Below are 24,890 nucleotides of genomic sequence, written 5' to 3' on the forward strand. Positions count from 1 at the left end.
AATCGAATTGAATCGAATTGAATCGAACCAAACCGAAATCAAAGAAAACCGAACCGAACCTTATGATTTTTGAGTTTTGATTTCTAATTTTTTTTGTTTTTATGTTTTTATTATTTAGATTTAATGTTAAAAATATGAAATTTTATAAATTTTGGTTAGATCGGTTTAAAACCGAGCAGAACCGATATTTATCGGTTCGATTCTGTTCGATTTTTTCTTATCAATCGGTTTGGTTCGATTTTTAAAATTTTTTATTTTCGATTTTTGGTTTTATCGGTTCGGTTCGGTTTGGAACCGAACCGACCGTTTGCACACCCCTAGACAGGCTTAGTAAATTATATGTGATTTTTTTTATGAATTTTGAATTTTTTATATATCATTAATTAAATAATCTAGACAAAAATAATTTATGCTATTGTAATGAGTACCGGTATTTTAATATTTTAATCATTTGCATAATAATTTTAAGCTTATACAATTAAAATGTGTATAATTGACGCACATTCTTACATTTATAAATATATGTGCATATTTTGCATTAAATCATTCACTTGAATCCATTCTACTGCTAGTATAATTATAAAATTTAAAGTTTCATTTTTATAAATAATATTAGTTATGTCTTCAACATATGGTAGTTTCATGAAAAAATATAAACCTATATGCAGCCGCTGATGCTCACCAAATAAGCATTATCAAAATCTAAAACTTAATATCTCTAAATTCTAATTGATTTCTCTCATATTGTATAATGGGAAATTATTGAGAGATCAATTTGATCCGCATTTAATATAAATAAACACCTTACTATTGATCTACCCATTTTAATGCCTAACCACCAACTAGCCATTGAATAAACTCAGATTTTGATTGATGCAAAATATTATTATATTAAAAATATATATATATTTCATGTGTGACAGGCTTAGTAAATTATATGTGATTTTTTTATGAAATTTGAATTTTTTATATATCATTAATTAAAAAATCTAGACGAAAACAATTTATGACATTGTAATGAGTACCGGTATTTTAATATTTTACTCATTTGCATAATAATTTTAAGCTTATACAATTAAAATATGTATAATTGGCACACATTCTTACATTTATAAATATATGTGCATATTTTTCATTAAATCATTCACTTGAATCCATTCTACTGCTAATATAATTATAAAATTTAAAGTTTCATTTTTATAAATAATATTAGTTATGTTTTCAACATATGGTAGTTTCATGAAAAATATAAACCTATATTCAGCCACTGATGCTCACCAAATAAGCATCATCAAAATCTAAAACTTAATATCTTTCTCTCATATTTTATAATGGAAAATGATTGAGAGATCAATTTAATCCGCATTTAATATAAATAAACACCTTATTAGTGATCTACCCATTTTAATGCCTAACCACCAACTAGCTATTGAATAAACTCAGATTTTGATTGAAGCAAAATATTATTATAGTAAAAATATATATATTTCATGTGTGACAGGCTTTGTAAATTATATGTGATTTTTTTTATGAATTTTGAATTTTTTATATATCATTTATTAAAAAATCTAGACAAAAATAATTTATGCCATTGTAATGAGTACCGGTATTTTAATATTTTAATCATCTGCATAATAATTTAAGCTTATACAATAAAAATGTGTATAATTGATGCATATTCTTACATTTATAAATATATGTGCATATTTTTCATTAAATAATTCACTTGAATCCATTCAACTGCTAATATAATTATAAAATTTAAAGTTTCATTTTTATAAATAATATTAGTTATGTCTTCAACATATGGTAATTTCATGAAAATATATAAACCTATATTCAGCTGCTGATACTCACTAAATAAGCATTATCAAAATCTAAAACTTACTATCTCTAAATTCTAATTGATTTCTCTCATATTTTATAATGAAAAATGATTGAGAGATCAATTTGATCCACATTTAATATAAATCAACGAGAATAATAAAGTTAATTCATGTATAAAAGTTAAATTATTTTACTATAATACCTTTAGACTATTTTCATTGGAAAACATAAAAATTTAAAATTTAAAATTTAAATTGTGTATGCTATATTTATTGTAACTATAAATTTAAATACAAATTACAAGTTTCATTTTCTCTCTCTGTCTCTCTCCTCTTACTTTCTCTCCCTCCTTTTTCACAGCGTTTTCTTTCTTTCTTTTTTTAATTAAGTTTATAAAAAACATATTTATATAAATTAAAAAAGATTTATAAATAAAAATAAATAATATATTTTTATTTAAATTTTTCAGTTAATATTAAAAAACTATACTATATATATTACTTCATTATATTTGAACAAATGACCAATCTAAATTTAAATTGATTAAATTGACTCGATTAATGTATATATATTAATAAATTATTAATTAATATTATAATTCTAAATGAATTTAATTGACTTAATTAAAATAATTAAAAAAAAACTTATCTCTTATTTTTAAATTATATATTTTTACTCAATTGTTCAATTAAGGCTGAATTCACTAAAATATATAATTAATATGACATTTCACATACTTAATTAATTTAATTGGCTAAAATATATATTCAATTAAATTATTTAAATGATAATTGTCATAATTGATCCAACACATGTATGATCAATACGACATTATAAATAATTAATTGATTTGATTAACTTGATTAGATGCTCAATTAACTAAAATATATAATCAATGTGACATGTCACATACTCAATTGATTCAATTAGCTAAAATATATATTCAATTAAATTATTTGAATGATAATTGTCACAACTGACCCAATATACATATGATAAATGTGACATTGTATATAATTAATTAATTCAATTTTCTCAATTAAATATTTAGTTGACTAAAATACATGATCAATTTGACATGCCACATACTCGAAATGATTCAATTAGCTCAAATATATATTCAATTGAATCAATTAAATGATAATTGTAACAATTGACTCATATATGTAAGATCAATATGATATTACATAAAATTAATTGATACAATTAACTCAATTGACTAAAATATATAATTAATGTTACAAATTATATATTCAAATCGATTCAATTGATTTAAATATATATTCAATTGAATCAATTAAATAATAATTTTTGTAATTAACTCAAATATATATGATCAATATGATATTGCATGAAATCAATTAATTCAATTAAAGGCTTAATTGATTAAAATATATGATCAATGTGACATGTCACATACTCAAGTTAATTCAATTAACTCAAATATATATTCAATTAAATTAATGAAATTATAAATTTCACAATTGATTCAAATATATATGATTAGTGTGACATTGACATAATTAATTTGATTCAGTTGACTCAATTAAAAATTCAATTGACTAAAATATATGAGCAATATGACATGTGACGTACTCAAATTGATTCACTTGACTCAAATATATACATTCAATTGAATCAACTAAATTATAATTTTCATGATTGATTCAAATATATATATGAACGTAATCAATTGATTTAATTGACTCAATTAACGGCTCAATTGACTAAAATATATGATCAATATGACATGTTAAATATTCAAATTGATTCAATTGACTTAAATATTTATTCAATTAAATCAATCAAACGATAATTTTTTGCTATTAACTCAAATATATATGATAAATGTGACATGTCACATATTCAAGTGATCTAATTGACCAAAATATATATTCAATTGATTTTGTATAGATTCATTCTATTCACTTAAATCAAATAAGTATATAAATTTATTTATTGCCATCCAATTTGCCATCTAATCTGATTTCGTATCATAGATCAAATTTAATTTAAAATATTTTTGTTTAAAAAACCAAATAATTAAATTTAATTAAAACCAGAAATTAAAATTAGAAGTAAAATGAATCTTTGATTTAACTACAACTAATTCCAACATTAACTAGCCATATTAAAGGATGAAATATTTACTATATTGTAACTTACACATTTTGTATAATACACATGATTTTCTTCAACTGTTGCAAAGTTGAGAAAAAAAAATCTCCAAACGATAAATATTGGCTAAGAAAAAGATACACGTGTATGGTACTCTTCAAAGTTTCAAAAAAGTAAAATTAAAATAATTTTTAAAATTAAAATTTAAATATTATGTATATGTTATTAAAATGTATGATTAAATAATTTTTAATTTTTTTTAATATATGTTATACATTATTTATATTCATTGTATTAATTTAAATTTTTATATAATTTTTTATTATTTTTTATGTGACATAATATAATATATCTCTTTATATTACAAAGCAGGTTAAATTTTCATTAAAAGTTATTGTGTAACTCTTTTCAAAAAGAGCTTAGCTTATTGATTAATATTATTATACTCATTTTATTAATTATTATTAAATTTAATCTAATATAAATTTAATTTTATATTAATTATATTTATTTTTTTATAAAATTTAATACATGGGCAGCATATATTAACAGATTTCCTTCAATTTGATAGAAGTTTAATCGAGTGGCTAATGCTATAAATTTTTGCTCAAATTGGAAATAATTCGCACCTTGAAACTCTCACTTTTTTTATGTTCAACTCATTCTTGGCACATACTAGGAGGGTGAATTTATCTTTATTAATTATGCATACACCACGAAATAAAGAGCCTTTCTCGAAGAAAAGCTAAGGCCGGTTATTAAAATAGTTTTTGCAGGTGCAATTTTTGAAATTCCCAGGTATAAAGAAAATGTGGAAGCTTGAGGTAGCTAAGGGCGATGATTCTTTGCTGTTTAGCACCAACAATTTTGTTGGCAGACAAGTATGGAAATTCGACCGTGATTATGGTACGCCTGAGGAACTTGAACAACTCCAAAAAGCAAGAGAGAATCTCTCACAAAACCGATTTCAAGTTAAAGCAAGCAGTGATGTTTTCAAGAATTTGCAGGTGATAATGATAGATGAAATTAATTAATTAATTATTTGTCAGTGCGTCTCTATCTTGAACATTACATAACAAGTCTAACGAACTTTTTGTTTTCTTTTGGATTTGAACATGAAAACAGCTTATCAAAGAAAGTGGAATTGATCTTCTCAGTATACCAGCAGTCAATACAATTAATTTATTTTTAAAAAGTCATCATAAATTTTTATTTTTTAAAATATAAAAATTAATTTTTTATATTTTAACAATTTAAATCTAATTAAGTAAAAAATTATAATCTTTTAATATTATTTTAAAATTTTATTTATCATATTTTTAAAATAAATTAAAGTTCTATTTATTTTATAAAAAATACTTTATTGAAAAATATTTTTTACATTTTTCAATATTTGAAGTATTCAGAAAAATAAGTGAATGAAAAATATATTTTTAATTAAATAAAAAATTAAGTCATTTTTTGAAAAAAATAATAATTTATTTTTTTAAAAAAAATTTTAATTTTTAAATTTTGATAATCCTATTAAAATGTGAAAATATACATTAATGATATAATTACATATTATTAATTTAACATTCAAATAAATAATAAAATATTTTTTTTAAAAATATTTTAAAAATAATATTTTTTTTAAATTATATATATAAATTTTTTTCTACAAAATAAAAAATTACATTATTTAATTTGCAACAATCGCATATGCAAATTTAGCGAAATTGTGGTGTTACTTGCGCACAATTTATACTCCCATTGCGTACTTGTACGGGAAGAGATTTGTGGGGCCAATCAACAATCTCGTTGTAGCCATAAGGAGCGAAATTTACATCCAGCCCTACGATCAAATAGATTGGAATAAAGCTCGGCATTTATGTTTACAGGTCTCTCTCTAACTATATCAGATTTTGAGTTGAAACTCTAATACTAATTTTTATTTTGTTAAAAATTATAAGCTTATATGAATTTATGAAAATGATGCAGGAAGATCTCTACATTCCTCGTTCTCTGGTACAAAATGTGATATGGGACGGTCTTTATGGCGAGGCACTTGTTAAACGTTGGCCATTTTCCAAGCTAAGAAAGCTCTGGAAAAAGCAATGAGGCACATTCGCTGTGAAGATGAAAATACCAGATATTTGACTCATGCATGCTTGGAAAAGGTATATCATCGTCTTCTACAGGGACTCTCGTTAATGGCACTCCTAAAATATTGTCTTTTAGATATAAATACATTGAAACAAATAAGATATTTAATATTAATAATTATTATTTGAGGTAAAATTTTATTAATATTTAAATATTATATTATTTATTTCTATTAGTTCATTTTTTAAAACAAAAAAATTATTAATCTTTAAATATTATATTATTTATTTCTACTAATTAACTTTTTCAAATAAAAATTTATTAATCTCTAAATATATAATTATTTGTAATGACTTATTTTTTTAGACAAAATTTTATTAATTTCTAAATATTATATTATTTATTTTTAATAATTAATTTTTTGAGAAAAAAGTTTATTAGTCTCTAAATGTATAATTATTTATTTCTAATGAATATTTTTTTCAGGCAAAACTTATTTTCTAAATGTTATTTATTTCTAATAATTAATTTTTTGATGTAAAACTTATTAGTTTCTAAATATTATATTATTTATTTCTAATTTATTAAGATCAACTTTATTTATATAAGAAGTTTTAAGGTTTTTATTTTTAATTTGTCACTAAAAATTCCCTTTTCATATTAAAAAAATTTTGATAACTAATTAATATATATATATATATATATATATATATATATATGGGGTGTGTTAAATATGTATAAATTATATATGATTAAATAAAAAAGTGATTTTTAAAAAATTAAACATGTAAATACATATGCATATATATTTATATTGTTTTATATTCGTATATATTAAAATAAAGAAATTATATTTTTCTTTTAATCTATATAATTAAAGCTTTTAATCAACATATTGTTATTATATAGTTATTGAGCTAACAAGTGTTATTAATTTCTTAAAAAAAAAAACTCAAAAATTGGATAAAAACACTTTTACCAATAAACTACAAATATTTTGATGATTTGAATTTATTAATTATACATATATTAATATTTTTATTTTTTAATTATTATTTTTAATTAAATTTATACTTAAAAATATATAAATACTATAATAAATATAATAAAATTTGATTATATAATATAATATGTTATTAATTCTTTGTTATAGTAAAATATTTATATGATGAATTGAAAATTTAAATTCTAAATTATAAATTAAGAAAATAATAATTTGTAAAAAAAGAAAAAAAAGCAATGTCTCACATTGTTTTTTCAAAAATTTGAGAGGTGATAATTTTCCTATAAAAGGCAATCCTCTTCCTTGTATACTTCAAGTAAAAAGTAGAGTCCAAATATGAGGCCCTCTAGTTATAGTTTATTTTTTTAAAATTATATTTATTTATTTTTAAATAATATTTATTATTTTTAGTAATTTAAATAAATTTCATTAAGTGATAGTAGTAAATAAATATTATATTATTAAATACAAATAAATGCATTTATATTAATAATTAATGATATGAAGAAATTAATATATAATAACAAGATAATTTATTTTTAGAAAATAGTATTAGAGATAAATTTATTTGATTCTAAAAGTAAATTTAGAAATTTTAGTATAACAATTAAAGTCAATTTAATTTGTCTTTAAAAAAAAATTAGGGGAAAATAATATAGTTTATTAAAATGAAAAGGGAGAAAATTTTTTTTGCCTAATAACTTTAGTCTTTAGTTAAAAAAAATTTAAAAAAAAAAAAACATTTTTTTATCGATCAGGCTTTGCATATGTTTGCTTACTGGGCAGAAGATCCAACTCAAGAAGCATTCAAGCTTCACCTTCCTAGAGTTCCTGATTACTTATGGTTTGCTGAAGATGGAATGAAAATGCAGGTTTGATTAATATCAACTTAATTAACACTATTTTTATCATTAGTCAATTTGCCAAGCTAATTAATTAAGTAGCTAATTATATCTCAGCGCCAAGACTAAATATAATGTTTACTAACCTTGTTGCTCTGATGAACAAAGAATTTGGGATGCCAGCTGTGGGATGCTGTATTTGCAACTCAAGCAGTTATGGAAAGTGATTTTACTGATGAATATGGTTCTACCCTCAGAAAGGCGCATGAGTTCATCAAACAAACTCAGGTTTCTTCCCATAATAATAAAATATACATATATATACATATGCAAAAGACTACTGCTGCTCAAGCTTAAAGAATTGTTAACAAACCTCTATAATTTATTGTTGATTTCGATTTTAGATACTGGAAAATCGATCTAGAGATTACAAAGATATGTACTGGTATATTAGTAAGGGAGCATGGCCTCTCGCTGATGGAGATCAGGGTTGGCAAGTCTCTGACTGCACAGCTGAAGCACTAAAGGTAATAATGAGGCAAGTTTTGCCTCAAGTAGGCAGCCCAATACAATGAAAGCTTGGGATGTATCATATGAGGTCTTAGGAGACTTTATATTGCAGGCCTTTTTTTTTCATTGATCTGCACTTTGATTTCCACACCTCGTAGCCCTAAAAATACTTTTATCATACCATTCAGAAATCACTCTAACTTAAAAGTTTAAGTTTTAAGCTTGAAGTTAAGAGTCTCGAGAATAGTTGTATATCTCTAAGAAACACACTGAATCAAAACTGATTGGTTTGCAGGTTTTACTTTTGATGTCAGAAATGCCATCAGATATGGTTGTTAACAGCGTTGAAGCAAAACGATTATATGATGCTGTGGATTTCCTCCTTACTTTACAGGTAATGATATGCTGTGGATATGCATCTCATGTCTCCATCAAGGCTTATATTTCTCATATATTCCTAATAATTTCCAATACATTATTGTCTTGTGATTTATAGAGCAAAAATGGTGGTTTTTCAATTTGGGAGCCAGCAAGTCCTCATCCATGGTTGGAGTTGTATATATATATATCATACAAAACCCAATATCTACATTTCCATTATCCTTATTATGATTAAACTTCTTGTGTCTCCCTTTCCCAGCTGTTGAATCCTACTGAAGCTTTTAGTTGCGTAGTGGTTGAAATTGAGTATGTAGATATATATATCTGCCTTTTTCCCATCATATATATATATGTGTAAAATAAAATTTCGCAAGGGAAAAAAGGCGCAAAATTAACTATTTTCTAATTCCAGATGTGTTGAGTGCACTGGATCTATCCTCCAGGCTCTTGTATTGTTTAAAAGATTATATCCCAGATACCGGCCGAAAGAAGTAGAAATTGCTGTGGCTAAAGCAACAGATTACATTGAAAATGCACAGAAGAGCGATGGATCATGGTATATATACTTCATACCCTTATATTATGTATATATATACTCTTGCATTTTGTGAATTTTGTGATTTGTATTAAAATTGTATTAATTGGCAGGTATGGGAATTGGGGGATTTGCCACACATATGCTGCATTTTTTGCATTAAGAGGTTTGGCTGCTGCTGGGAAGACTTGCCGCAACAGCGAAATAGTACGTAAAGCTTGTGATCTTCTGCTTTCAAAACGAGTAAAGAAATCAGGAGGCTGGGGAGAAAGCTACCTTTCGTGCAGAAATTTAGTAAGCAATTTACTCATCTCACATAACATGAATTTTTCTGTAGCCTTAAATATATATATAATCTCACAATTTTTCACATGTTTGATGATTCAGGAATACATACAACTTGAAGGAAATCGATCAAATCTGGTACAAACTGCATGGGCTATGATGGGTCTGATTCATGCAGGGCAGGTTGATTTTAGATTAATTACTGTTTCTGTACATCATTTGGCCTAATTAAATTTATAATTTATTTATTTATTTATTCATTAATCAGGCTGAAAGGGATCCCACGCCTTTACATGAAGCAGCAAAACTACTTATCAACTCGCAGCTTGAAACCGGTGAATTTCCCCAGCAGGTAAATTCATTTGGCCACTAGTTCTTGTTCCTTGCACCATTAGAGATGATTCCATGCTCATCAGTTTATTAATTTGCAGGAAATCACAGGGGCGTCCTTGAAGACTTGCATGTTACATTACGCTTCGTATAGGAATATATTTCCACTATGGGCTTTGGGCTTATACAGGAAACATGTGCTCTGCTCTCACCAAAAGCCGTAGTGCCCTTTTCTCTTCAAAATGCTCGTCTTATAATAAATTCAAGCAAAACCAAACCTAATGTAAAATTTATCAATATTTCCTTATTGTTCAAAAGATATTTGTAGAATAAGATATATTGATATATTATAAAATAATTGCAAGTTCCATTTATGAATTTCATGTGCTGAAGTCAATTATTTCACTTCTAAATCTAATATCTTCGTAATATTATTAGAAAAATTACAAAATAAAATAATATTTATCTTCATAAAGGATATCAATTATGTTAGTCAAATATTAATAAAAGGGCCCATTCAGGATTGAGATTGAAACTATTTTAAAAATAATTATAATTTTTTTAGTTGTTATTATTGTTAAAATACGTTAAATTTAAATTAAATTCAAAATTTAAAAGTTTTTAATAAATATTTTTCAAATTAGACTCCAAATGAATAAAGTTATAAAGAGAAAGTGGCGTGGGCCTGATTCTGGGCCAGAGCCAGGCCCAGTTTCATGTGCTCTATCATGGGTGTCTAAGCTAAAGCTAGTACTACGGACAAGGGAAAGTATCAACGAAACGCAAGTGCCCATTTCCGGCGAGAAAGATCAAGGAATTGCTCTCGAAGCAAACGATTTTATTGAGAGAAGAATTGGAAAATGGCAGCGATAACGAGTGCATTGATAGCAGTGGCAGGACTCGTACTTGGATGGATAGCTATAGAGATCGCCTGCAAACCTTGTCTGGAAAAAGGCCGTCAAGCTATTGATCGATCTCTTAATCCCGATTACGACCCCGACGACGATACCGTTTCTTCTGACGTCCGCGTCCCTCTCAACCCTAACCCTAATCCAGATCTCCAAGACCACCATCCCAATCCCAACCCCAATCCCAAGGCTGCTGATGTCGAACCCTCTGCTGCTTCAATCCCAATCAAGGTCATCTGATCTTCATTTCTGCCTGAAAGGATATTAGTATTTGTCTTAATTTTCACTATTTTAAACCCTTTTTCCTCCTCCTCTTGCTAAGAAATGAAATGAAAATGTGGATGAAGATTAAAAAAAAAAAAAAAAAAAAAAAACTCTTTCTGGGTGTTTGATAGGTGTGGGATGATTATGTTTTAAATAGAATTGGATCATGAGATTGTGTATGCTTGTAACTGAGAAATTGTTTCCAAATCTTGTAGAACTTTGAAGTCGTTCCAGTACTCTGGCTTCTTTAAAATGGATTCTTTTCCATATCATAATCTCAAAGATAAGAAATTGCTAATTTCATCCTTAATTTCACTTGGATTTTTTTCTGCATTTCAAAATCTCAAACTCTAGACATTGGCCAGAGTGACGGATATCTTGCCCACTGGACTAAGCCTAGTGGCCGACATTTCAGTTGGACTACAATTGATATAATTATATGCTAGACATGATTATTACCGTTGTAACACATTGAAATGTAATTGGAATATACTTTGTTTCATATTAACCTTTTTTAATTTTTCAGTCCCTTTACTTGGCTTTATTCATTTTCCTCACTTCCAAAACAAAAATTTAATGGAAAAATCAAGTCCTTCAAAATGGACCAAAAAAATATCCCGACTCCCAATTGTAATTTCACCAATGATCAGCAACAAAACAATCGCGAGTGACTAGCAAGGGTCATTCAATCCTAATATTATCTGCAGTAATGAAAACATCAAGAAAGCAATGGAGAGTACCGCACAAGGTTTTCATACAATGGAAAAACTTATAACGTTATTTCAACATTGACCATTCAGCTTATGGGGAGTAAGAATCAACCTTCAGTCCTGTGAAATCTCCATTTCCCCTCAGTCCTAAACATGTCAAAAGCCTATCGCTTCTCACTTCTCTCCGAATTGTACGTAAATCTTTTTCTTTCAAATCATTTTCCCCTTTCTTCCCATTAAGCGTCAGTTATTTGAAGCAACTCAAAAAGTCTTATAACAGGAAGCGAAGAATAAAAGAGAAGCTTAATATGCTTTACAATTATATTGTTGGCTGCAACAAAATTAAACCACTACAAGTTAACTGTACATTCATCGGACAGGGATTGAGTAGCCTCTTAAAGAGGTCAGACATCTCCCATGTCATTTACAAGAAGATTTTTTAGTGCCGCAAAATGAATTATGCTAGGTAATTGTATATTTGAGGGTTGCTCTTGTCTCGCTCCAGGTACTCCCTGTCGATGAGGCTCTCTATCCTTTTCTTCAAATCCGCTGGCTTGATAGGAAACTTAAGCTGTTAAACATAAGAAACAAAATTTTCATCAAAATCATAGTTCATTTTGATACAGCTTAAAAAATGGGTTAGTTGACATCCTCCGGTCAGTTTACTCAGGTCACTGATGGCTGGTTTAATTGCAATGTTAACACTTTTCAATCCCCAATGAAGAAACAGGTCAGAACTCAGAATACAATTAAAATGCATTTTGGATGGGAAATTTGAAATCCAGGATCTGAACGAGTATATGAATCAAATTTTATAATTTGAGATTTTGACTCGGAATGTGTGTGGCTTCCATATTACGTTGATTCAGTTTACATGCTCGAGGCAAATAAAATGGAATATACTTACCTGTTGGAAGAGTTCAGTAATCAGAAGTGTGTGACTTAGTACTTTCCTTGTCTTCATTATCCGAACAATAGCAGCATCAACCTGCAGCGTGCGTAGCAATATCACATATAGTTCACCTGGCTAGTTCTCAGCATTTTTAGAGAACTTTTTACAGCGCACAGACAATTATGTTGAGAAGGTGAACCTGGTATTGTCGGTCTTGAAATACTCTCTCAGTGGTGCTTGTGTTCTCCTCTACAGTTTCCTTCATCTGGATTGCATTGACCTGCATCCCCAAATGACAGTTAGCTTCAAGCTCTAAAATATGATTGACAAAAAAAAAAATGCATGCAGGTTAACCACAACCTTGCTAAGTAATTAATTTAGAGTGATGAAGATACTGAAGCTTTTAAAGTGAGTAAAGCATTTGACCATGGTCACTTTTGGCACTAACAATATTTATGCAAAAGCTTAACACAATCAGATAAATAGCCACTGTATATACCAACATAACAAACATATGTACCTTTATACGATACAGAGGAGCAGTAAATCCCTCGTTGAAAAGAAACAAATCATCATCCTCCACATCCCTCCCTTTAGGCAGCTGTCAAATATAAATTTAATGATAAAAAGGGCCAGGAAAACTAACATCTACCAACCTCATCAAAACAAGAAATAAGAAAACAAAATGTACAAATTATTGCAACACAGATGACTGCCACCAACCTTTTGCAGGACACGAACTTTTCCACATGCAAGAGACTGCAAAGTCCGTCTCAGTTCTTTGTCCTCTATGCTAGTGGCATCCTTAATATCTTGAAAGCTAAGCTTTTGGGCATCATTAAACAACATCAGAACGACAGTCTGGCACACAACACATAAAGCCCTGAACTATTAGAATGAGTCCACTTGTGCAGGTCATGGAGAAATCACAGGAGCAAAGAGAAAAGACCATGAAAAAGTAAAGGGTAGAAGACTATGAAACCAACCTGAAATAGGGAAACTGCCAGCTCCTTTTTACCTTTCAGAAATTCAGCTTTCAACACACAGTGACCCAATGAATTTTGCCACATTAAGCGCCTGCCACTATATTTACTTAAGTAGAATTCTTTGAAAATATCCTGTAGCATATAGGGAATTAGGCATCAGATGATCATTTATTGAATGCTCATAAAGACTATTTGACTTGTTAAAAAAAAACAGCTACTGGGTAACTTGTGCACAACCTGATAGACATTTAGCTCGTGAGGAAGCCTAACATCCATGGGCGGATATGTAGGCCAGTACCTGCAACCAACTCACCAAACCAAGAATCAAAAATTGTGGCACCATGTATTGGCTAACAATACAATGCATACTTGGAATCTAAAATCGGCTTCTAAACCTACCCTGTTGTTAAAACATGGACACTCATCTCAATCCCTGATGGAAGTTTTGTCCTTGCCTGGGATGATTGTTTGAAGGATTCATTTATCTCCTTTGAAAGTTCAATATCCTGCAAAAGAATTTACCAAAGGATGCACTTTATCACATACCCATATGATTTTACCATATGGTTGGCAACTTGACATGTGTTATAGAGAGAGAGAGAGAGAGAGAGAGAGAGAGAGAGAGAGAGAGATTTAATGGAGGTTTGTAAAAATATGGATAACCTCAATTCCAATTGCCTAGACCCTTCTATTCCTCAATACTTGAAAAATTGAGACTTATTCGAAAAGCAACTTACCATGATGTGCTTCTTTCCTATTATAACAGTGTAGTTGTTATAAAAGTACAAGCTAATATACATTAGTCCACCCAAAATTGCTGCCAAGCATTTATTTTGACCTCTCCCGCTCAAATTTAGTACCCATCAACAATATGGTACAACACACCGAGCACATGACAGTACTAGTATGATACCATATTAAAGTATAAAAAGTAGGCTTAGCATACTTGTTAGTAGCTAAGCAGTCCCTCATTTGCATTTAGTCAAACCAGAATGATTCCTACCAAAACCATGCAAATGCACATTCAGTCAATCATAGATATGCATTGCACTGCAAACATTTCCCAACACATGCTTCAACACAGCAACACACCTATTAACCTGTTTTCATTTGTAAAGATTAAAATTCTCTCTCTCTCTCATGAGCACCATGGCAGGGAAAATTGTGCTGATTGACAATAGCCAGTACACAAGGGGACATGTTACCTATAAAACGCATTTAATTTGGAACAAGAGGACTACATTTTTGCAACCTAGGGGAAATGTTGCCCACACCAGGATAAAAAAAAAAAAGAGGGAGAGAAATTAAAATCATCCCAACTTTAATCTGAGTATTTCAGATGCATGCTACACCTCTACTGGGGACTTCAGAATGAAAATTTCTTAGGGCTAATGACCAAAAAAGGGTGTCCCATTGGATGAGGCTTCTCACTCTGTGGACTATGGATGTAAGCAGCCTTCCCCTTGCACTAATCTGAGTATTTCCTTGCTTTGTAATTGTGACCCCCGAGACACACTGGAGCAGCATTACCATTGCATCAAACCTCACCCTCCTGGGAGGCACTAATAGCTATATGAAATTTATATTTGTGTAGCAATAAATTAACAGCTTGGCATTATAGGTCATAATGGCAACATGGAACAATTATTAATCCTAGAAAAAAAATTTTATATTAACATACACACCTTAAACATTCCTTCAAGTTTGTTTGTAAACTGGCTGCCGCACTCGGTCTTCAGCTGCAGTAGCAATTCAAACCTGTTAATATGATCAATAGAAGATAAGGATTAAGAACATATGTGAAAATATCTGTCCTTAACCTTTGATATCATAGATTTTTCTGCATCGATAGAAGCACTTTTTCCCAATAGTAGTCTTTTAGCAAGATCTTTCTTATAAAATGCTTCAAACACATCCTTGCCCTTCATAAACAGAAAAGAACAGAAAAGGGAAAAAAAAAGTCATGCATGAGCCTCAGCAAGACATTTTCTAGAACAGAACCAGAGATGATTTAAATAAAAAAAAAAAAAAGGGTAGATGATTTTAAATAAGTGCTAGAGTAAACATGTTAATTTCTGGTCAAACAGATCAAATTACCTGAATAAACCTGAACAAAACCAAAACTTTATCAAGCGTACCCTCCAACTCCTCTTCAGAGGTTCCCTTATTTCCAGCACGAAGCTTCTCATCCAGAAACTTTGCAATCAGCTCAGCCGGCCGGTTCTATTAAAGGGAGAACAAAATGAATTCTTAGCCAGAAACTTGAAAATAATAACACAGAATCAGCAGTTTCAACCAGCTAACCTAGAATCATTCTTGAGGTTGACATCAATTATTCGACTACCAGTTTCTCACCAGTACATGCTTAAAACATAGATTAACAGATTGATCAAATCAATACAATCTTGGGAAGTAGCAGAGAAACCTCGGAGGAACACAAATTCTTGATAGGAATTTAATTGTCAACAGACATGTAGGCACAAAGGATATACAGATGCAGTAGCAGCTTTTCTTTTTAAATTTTTTCAATACCAAGTGAATGCATATAGGTTTTTTTCAAGAAAAGGAAGGAGGAAATTTGAATTCTGAGACTCTCTATATATAATGATACAAGGTGCAAGATCATTCCCGTTGAAGACATGAAAAAATTCTCCAAAAGGATAAATTAAGCAAAGGGCAAAGCAGTAAGAAGGAATACACATCAGCAAAGCGCACTTCTTTCTATTAGCAAATTAAAATCTAACCTGCAAGCACACAAAATGCACAATTTTTCATACTGCTTTAAGAGCAGCAAAAGGGGATCAGGTTAAAAGCGATATGCTGCAGAATAGCAAGGTACTAACTTGCTTGAACTGATGACATTACCAACCAAATATGAAATATCATTCCAGTGAGATTATTAAATTGCATATGATATTTATATTATCTTTAAGTATCAAATGACATCCACCAATATTATGGTGATATATATGAGAGCATAAGACCCATTTTGGAAGATTTAAAGTAGTTATAGACCCCCATTAGTCCAAGGGCAAGCCTTTACGAGCCTTGTTTAGAGCAACAATTCAGCGGTTTGCCACTTTAATGGGTATCAAGACTCTAGCAGTGTTAACATGTAGTTTCTTTTTTTCTTTTTTTCTTTTTTTCTATTTTAATTTATCTAAACACCAGAACACAGAAACTGCCATTGCTTTACATATCCAGCTTCATTTGAAGTCAAACACCTAAAAACTCCATTTTTGAAACATTAGACTTATACTATCCTCTATAGATTACCAATCAACCAAACTCACAATTCAAATATCTCCTTTACTTTCACAGATTTAGGTTCTAGCAACCGACTTCTTAAGATGTTCATCCACGTTGGCCTTCAAACCTGTATTTTTCAAACTCCTACAACACTAAAAGCTGCAAACATCTTCAAAACCCAAACCTGAAATATTCATTTTCTCTAATTCCATCCCACGAAAAGCAGCCCTCTATGCCCTTCATTGCATTGCCATGTAATTCTGTAGTATTATACTCTCAAGGAAGAGGTTACAAGCAATGTACAACAAGTTTGAAAAGGAGAGTCGCATTAACTTGATAATCCTATTGATTTGAGTCTGCTCCAACATTTGCAAAGGAAGACTCCATCATAATCAAAAACAACACAAGGAATAATGATTCCATCATTTAGATCAGATTTTAACTCTCCAACTTTGATCACTTTAATATGTTTTACCATACATTATATCATTTGCATTGCAAATTCCACAATTCAACCAACTTAGAAATCCATATTTAACATTGGTTTAGAATCAATGAAGGCAAAACCAATAGAAAGGCACACTTACCTGACGAAGATTAATTAGATGTTCAAATGCATCTTTTATCGTATTGCAAAATGCTTCATTCTTAGAAAAGCTTTCTTCCCATATTGTGTCAAGAGAAGCCTTAAATTCTAACAAGGATGAAACCATATCCTTATCTTTTTCTTCATCCATGATAATGCCTTGTCCAGCTCTTCGAATGTATGAGCTAAGAGCCTGCCTTAATGATTCAAGGGCATTGACCCTTAAGAATAATGAGTACATTCTCTTAAGATCCTCAGTTCTATGGCCATCCATTAGCATCATGAACCCCTAGACAGATCAAAGAAACAATAATTATTAAAGCTATGAAAATAGATTGAATATTTAAAGAATATATGAAATAACTGCAGGGTATGCACACCTTATCCAGAATTGCAGATATATGACGTTCAAGAAGCTGCCTTTCAGCAGTTGCTATTAGAGGCTTTCTAGTACTTGCATCAAGATAGAGTAAGCATCTTTCATGTTCTTCATGCAACCTCATCTGCAAGAATGCATAACCCATGAATTTTCCAAGGATACATATACATTAGGCAACTTTTTTGGAAAAACATGATAAAAGGTGCCAAACACAGTACAGTTACAATCCCTTATAATATAATATCAAAAAAGAAATGAAATGCACCTCCACATGCTTCAAGTAATCTGGAACATCCGATTGCTGCATGTATTTCATGCCTTCAGCAGCATAAAATTCAGATGTGCAATCCAGAAATGGTCTTTCAAAGCTTTCAGCATAAATTCCTAAAGCAGTAAACATCTTCAAAAGATGGTTTAGGAGAGTTCTATCAACAGATTCACCCAATCTGCAATCACAAAAACATGCACATGTTAGTTCCAAGATGAAAATAACTGTATCACCTTATGATACTCCAAGAGTTTAGTGCTTGTTTCAATTCCCACCACCCCACAACACACCCCCCCCCCCCCAAAAAAAAAAAAAAAAAAAAACACCCCTCTTCTCCTCCTCCTTTTTCAACTTTGCTGATTACGTCGTCGACTTTGGGGAGGTGGTTTCAATTGCAGCCATACCTTACATAAGACTTTAACTGAATGTTTTCTAGTCTAATATGGACATGATGTTGCACGCTACATGTATATGACCCTGAATTATACATGCCAACATTTCTCATTGGTTTGATATGTCATGAAGAATTTATTATAATATTTAGTATTTGGTATTATATTCTTTTCTTCAATTGTTGAAGTGACATGTATTTTAAGAGTTATTAGAATTATTGGCATACTACATTAAGTTCATCTCTAACCACTACTTGCCTAAATGAAGACACTACAATTCAAGGGGTGGGCTATAATTGAAACCAACAACCAAAGTTGGGTATAGGATTGGTAAAAGGCAAAAATTGACATAATGTTTTGGGGGCTTTTTCCTTTTGGGTGGGGAGGGGGGACAGAATATTTAAAACTCAACGAAAAATGTGAATAAAAAAATGTGATGCATTATCAACATAAAACAAGAAAAACATATCCTTGACTAGGTTTTAAAACTTTTAGAAGTACCTTTCCCTCTCAATCATTCGCAAAAGGCCTGTGACAGTTTTGTGCTCAACTTCAGGAGACAAAGCAAGATGTTTCCGGAAAAGGTGCAAACCCATGTCCCACAATGAACGTACATTTGGGGTTTGTTTCACATATGTTCTATCTAGATACAAGGCTATACCACGAATCATCAGCATTTGGTCACATAGATCTTGCCAGCATCTCTCAACCAGTGATAAGAAAACCACCAAATCTGGGCTTTGACCAACCAAAGATTGTAACACTGAGGATATGTGCGCTTCACATTCCTTTTCAATTCGCTGATAAAGATTACCACCCATCTTGTGCAGACAAAGATCATTGACAGCCTGATGGAAAACATTCACATAAGATATGATAATTCATTCACAACAAAACGTAAAATGCAGGAGGATCCACCTGATAAAGCTTCTCCAAGTCACAGGAATCTGGTTGTTTCAAGAATATAGCTTTAATAGCTGACTGCAGCTTTGCCCATGTATCCACCTCAAAATGTGCAGGCAGTGTTGGTTTAGCTACATAGAACATAATTAGACAACAAAATTATAGGTGAAATACATCCAGCACATTTTTTGTTACAAACTTCAGATTCCAGATTTCAAAATTCCAAGATGCTATTCATATTGTGCTCTCTTTGTCCAATCAGCAAATGACCGTAAAAATGAAGGGAGTATTAGTAATATGAGTAAATGTCAAAAAATTACATAATGCATTAACCTGTTACTCTCCAACCATTCAGTGCTATAATAAGTAGTAAAAAAAACAAAAAAAAAAAAAAAAGTGGTGGGGGGAGGGGGGGAACCTACTGCATAGAAAATGGTGCCTAAAAAGTAGCCATTCATCAACTTAATATTAGTGTCTTTTTGTATATAAATCATTGTGCATATGCAAGATTACATTGTATTTACAATACGTTGGATTCAGCTACAACTATGCTCTTGTAATGGACTAAACACTTGTAAATTTGCATACCACAGCACCATATAAAAGCAATAATTGATAGAAAATGAACACGTTTCCAATCTAAATTTGTCCGTTTTGGAACAGAACTGCACAGATGAACACTTAGTCTGTGCTAGCCTGCTAGGAACTTTAGCCTTCAGCAATAAATAATCTATAAAAGCCAACCTAAAACCTAGCTGCAGAACATAGAATTGTCCAAAGGAAGAAACTATAAAGAACTCAAGAAGACAAGGGCACAATACAAAATTGTGCATTGCTATATAAGCACTTTGTTAACAGCTGAGCAGTCAATAAATTAGAGCAATTACCAAAAACTCTTAACTTAGCTAGACCTTTGTCTCTGCTAATTCGGGTCACTGCCCCAGATAGAGCTAGAAGGTCTAGCTGAGAGCAAGCCATTAACAATACAAGGATGCGGCAGTGACTATCCAGATCCAAAACTGATAGCCAGTGTAGGTTTTTTCGTTAAATTTGGTATGTAATCTAAGCTCTAAATACTCAATTACCAGCTCAATTCGCTCTCAAAATGAAATCAACTGGCTGAACCAGCGGCCATATCCTAAAATAAAAGTTTTATGCGCCACCAACAGATTGACAAAAAAAACCGCAAAAAAAAAACCCACATTGATTCAATATACTATAAAAGTTTTAAGCCCAAACTCTAAACCCAAAAAACTAGGGAGGAAGAGCAAAATCCTTGATGATTCATTAAATCATGAAAAACTCACAACATAGAACATATCAAATTTATCATCAAAACTGAGATGCAATTAAAAAAAAAAAGTAACAAAATTGCACCTTTCACGAGCTTGATGACAAGCTTCTTCGCGGGCTGAGGAGGAGTGGCTTTTTTGCGAGATAAATTTGCGGCTGGGGGAGGAGAGCGGTCGTCAAGCTTGGGATCGTCATCGAGAGTCATGGAAGAGGAGTCGAATACGACGTCGTTATCGGCAGCAGTGCTGGGAATGAAGTGATGAAGGCCGTTTTTGTTACAAGATGGGTCGAGAGACGAGCACGCAGAGACAGCCTGAGACTTGGCCTTCTTCATAGGAGGAAAATTAGCAGTGGCGCTGGTGGAGGAACTAGAGGTGGTGGCTGTGGTAGTGGCGGAGCGTTTGGTGGGGAGAGACATTAACCAAAATAAATAAATAAATAAAGTGAACTCTTAAGAAGAGGGCATTGTATACAGATAAAAATAAAAATAAATAAATAAATAAATAAAAGAAGGGAAGGATGTGAATATTTGAGAAGAAATAAAATTAGATGGGAGTGTCTTTTTTTTCACTTTTCTAAAGTTTACTACCTTACATAATATACATATTTGTTATCTTTAAAATTTGGTGTAAAAGGAAGACTACAAGTACCTTATATATTGAAAAATGTACAGTTTATTAAAACTTTTTTTCCCTTTTTTTAATTGGATGATATTATTTAGTTTTACTTATTTTTTCTGATTTTGTATCAAAATTTTTGGGTTTTTGTTGCTTTTTGAGATTTTCTCCCTCACACACCCATCCTCCTCCCCCGCCTTGCGCCTGGAACTTTGAGCTTATTTGAGCGGTGAGTGGTGGTGGGTTAAAGACAAGTTCCACAATGGGTACGTAATTGTTTTGGGTTTTAGGTCTTGTGGACCTTTACATGAGCAGAAATCTAGACATCAAAATAGAGACTAAATGTGTGGAGAGATTAAATACCCAGTGTAAAGATTTTGGGCTGGCGTCCGTGAACAAGTCCAGTTCCTTGGTCTTATTTAAATACATAATTTGCGGTTTTGACAATTGTCATATATTGAAAATGCAATTCATCAAAATACAACATCTAATCATATATAAGGTAAAGGTTTTAGACCAGCCCAAAACAGCAATCCATACCCATAATTCATTATAAATCCAATAAAATCACTCAATATTTACTATACACATAAATAAAAATCTCCTTAACCTTTAACTGAAACTGATGCAGCAATTTAAAGAGAAAAAATCAAAGACAACACAAAGAAATTGCATATGCCGATAAGTAAACCCTTATCTTCGCTAGATCATGTCTATATAGCCATAGGAAAACTAGCAAATAAGTTTTGAGCATCGGCTCTAACTCTCGAATAGCCATCTTTTAAGCCTCCTCCCAAATTGATCACTTATCCTTTCTAACGAAATCGAAACCACAACATCAAGGAGAAATAGAACTATGAAAGTATAGTTCTCTCCACCAATGAGTTGCATTGCAGGACCAGAAGAAGCCTTTGTCAAACCACTCATTTGCAAACTAAAATCTAAAAAATAAACACAACTTAACTTATTGATGAGGAAGGCACCTATTCTCTTGGCAAAAAATGTAACCATCCCCTACCTTGGAGGGTAGGAGACGACACCAAACAACTGAGAAATATGAGAGCCTAAATTTTAAGAAAAATCAAACCTTTGAGAGAAAAATCTCTCTGAAAGAGTTAAAGAGAGAGACTTACTTTCGTATACTTACTCCATATATTTGTGCTTTGGAAGGTCATCTATTTTTATCAAAAATATATTTTTTATTCGATGAAATACTTTTACAAGGCCAAAACCCACTAAAAATAGACATTGCCCAAACCCAGGAATAAAGGATCGAAACCCTAACAATATGAAGCCCTAGACTAAACGGGTATAACTAGTTCTCCATCTTCAACAGCAATCGCTTGAACTTCTCCATTCATAGCAGAACTTCATAAGAGAAAAAACTAGGCAAAGAGACAATTATAAAGGGAGATCACACATCATTCTTAAAGAGAAAGCATAATCTCCCTATGCAAATTAAGGGTCTCCCTATGCAAATCAAAGGAGATTTATAGCAAAAACACCAAATGAGAACCAGAACTTGAATTCTACCGGATGAATCGGGATCCATGATTACACTACGAGACCTGCTTTGTATCAATGAATAAGTTTTTTTTTTTTTTTTTCCGATGAAGATAACTTCAGTAAAATGAGAGTAGTATATTTTCATTCTAAATTCTTGTAATTAAACAATATTAAATTCACCTAATTATTAATTCAATCTACTTTATTTGCTAATTTTTTAAAAATATTAGTAAAATATATTTTAAAATAAAATAAATAAAATTAAATATTTTATTTTAAATTGAGAATAATCAATGAATAAAAAATATGTATCAATTAAATTAAAATGAAATAATAAATAATATTTAATAATAATTCATACTTACTAACTGGATTCTTATTACTAATAATATTTTATATATTATATAAATATTTATATTTTAAATACAATTAAAAAATAAATAAATAAAAGTAACTTGGAGGGCTACGGCTTCCTTTAGTCCCATGTAAAAACCAGAGAATTTGATAGTTTGATGGTAATTGACAAGTGGTATACCATCTTTGATTATAGCCACACACAAACTTTTCATCCATAGCCAAGTGAAAGTAGTGACTAGACTTTCAAAAATCATCGTTATATTGATAATTAAATTCATTAGACATATTCCAGTCTTTCCCAGTAATGGTTGAATTAATGCATTTAGAATTTTAGAGGAGTATACAAGCCTCTTTAGTAATCTAGGGTGGTCCAGCACCAATCATATGTGTGCATTGAGAAAGTCCACAATCCACAGCTATTGGAGCCTTTCTCCTAATATTTTTCAACGTATGATTTTGTCCATAATGAACAAGCTTGAACCAAACTGGCATGCTACGAGAACAACCCTTTGAAATAAGATACCTTTTCAATCTTTTTGGTGGAGACGTGCAGAGATTCTAATGGTCAAAGGAAACTAATTTTACATAGTTTAAAAAAAAAAATATCACAATAATGTGAACCAATTATATGCTCAATATATATATATATACACTAAACTCTGTTTACGTAGATATAAAATATAAAATATATGCTGAGATTTATTTAATTAATTAAATATATAAATATTATACATTTGGGTTTTTTATTTGGTTGATAGTTAATTGAATTTAGATAATAATTTCATATTTGAGATATCTAATTCGAGTTTCGGTTAGTGCCAATTATTTGGAATAAAAAAAATTGTTTGAAATTATGATTTAAATATATAAAAATTTGTTTTTATAATATTATAAATAATAATTTAAATAAATTATTTAAAGTTATTATAATTAGAAATATCAAATTTAATTTAAAATTAATTTTTAATAACTTTTAATTAACGTATTTAAAAAGTTTTTTTTTTAATAACATATCTAATAAAAATGTTAAATAAACTGTTAAAAAGTAAAATTAAGTATGTTTGAATTGATTTCCTAAAAAATAAGAGAATTATTTTATATGCATCAAAACTAAATTCGTGATATCTCTGTATTAACCTGGCTTGAATTTATGGCTTCACAACAATAGAAATGAAACGTTTTATTAATAATTAAGTCAAAAGGCTTTTAATTTTTTTTAAGCTAAACTATATTTAATTAAGAAAAATTAAACTTTTATTGCATTATGCCATACGAGATGCTAATTAGCTTCTTCAATCGCCAATGCAAATTGTTTCGTGTATAATTAAGCAACATATATAAATGACGTGATGATTTTGAATCCGATTATGCTTGGGAGAAAAAATAATTAATTTTTGAAAAATTATATTCTGTTTTAATAAGAAAATTACAGAAGTAGTTGCTTGAACTTGACTCGACTAAGTGGATGGAGAAGTTGAGACTCGAACTTAACTCTATTAGGTGAATGATATACTTTTAATTATTGAATATGACAAATTAGAAAAAAAAATATATTATTTTAAATATTATCAAAAATTAATCTTTAAAAAATAATTTAGTTATTTAAAATTTTTTAAAATTAAATATATTAAATTTAATTTTAAATTAAATTATAATATTCTTTA

At 30.0% G+C, this 24,890-nt stretch overlaps 1 protein-coding gene and 1 pseudogene across 2 annotated transcripts; one reads left to right on the forward strand and one right to left on the reverse strand.

The window, feature by feature from the left end:
* The first annotated feature begins 4,659 nt into the window (after positions 1-4,659).
* Positions 4,660-10,284, forward strand: LOC110641789 (beta-amyrin synthase 2-like; annotated as a pseudogene).
* Positions 10,285-12,089: 1,805 nt separating this feature from the next.
* Positions 12,090-21,194, reverse strand: LOC110641783 (cullin-4). 2 transcript variants are annotated; one of them, XM_058140422.1, is made up of 17 exons: positions 20,831-21,193; positions 19,469-19,584; positions 19,052-19,398; positions 18,156-18,336; positions 17,892-18,014; positions 17,513-17,800; positions 15,774-15,899; positions 15,497-15,598; positions 15,362-15,415; positions 14,076-14,182; positions 13,914-13,974; positions 13,677-13,808; positions 13,414-13,551; positions 13,211-13,291; positions 12,890-12,970; positions 12,706-12,786; positions 12,090-12,369 (listed from the first exon to the last, which is right to left on the reverse strand). In XM_058140422.1, exons 1-17 carry the CDS (start codon positions 21,162-21,164, stop codon positions 12,256-12,258), a joined length of 2,466 nt encoding a protein of 821 aa, XP_057996405.1. In that variant the 5' UTR covers positions 21,165-21,193; the 3' UTR covers positions 12,090-12,255. The 2 variants fall into 2 exon arrangements, with proteins under 2 accessions (XP_057996405.1, XP_057996406.1); XM_058140423.1 differs by lacking the exon at positions 13,211-13,291 and having other exon boundaries at positions 20,831-21,194.
* Between the last annotated feature and the right edge of the window lie 3,696 nt (positions 21,195-24,890).

This window comes from Hevea brasiliensis, chromosome 18 (genome assembly GCF_030052815.1).
Source record: "Hevea brasiliensis isolate MT/VB/25A 57/8 chromosome 18, ASM3005281v1, whole genome shotgun sequence".
NCBI classification, from domain to species: domain Eukaryota; kingdom Viridiplantae; phylum Streptophyta; class Magnoliopsida; order Malpighiales; family Euphorbiaceae; genus Hevea; species Hevea brasiliensis.

Bases quoted from the DNA above. Each gene is read 5' to 3' on its own strand.
- LOC110641783 (XM_058140422.1), bottom strand. From the start codon at position 21,164: ATGTCTCTCCCCACCAAACGCTCCGCCACTACCACAGCCACCACCTCT. The intron at 13,809-13,913 runs GTTGTGCACAAG...TATATGCTACAG, and splicing joins ACGAGCTAAATGTCTATCAG to GATATTTTCAAAGAATTCTA. The intron at 12,787-12,889 runs GTTCACCTTCTC...CGCACGCTGCAG, and splicing joins TTCAAGACCGACAATACCAG to GTTGATGCTGCTATTGTTCG.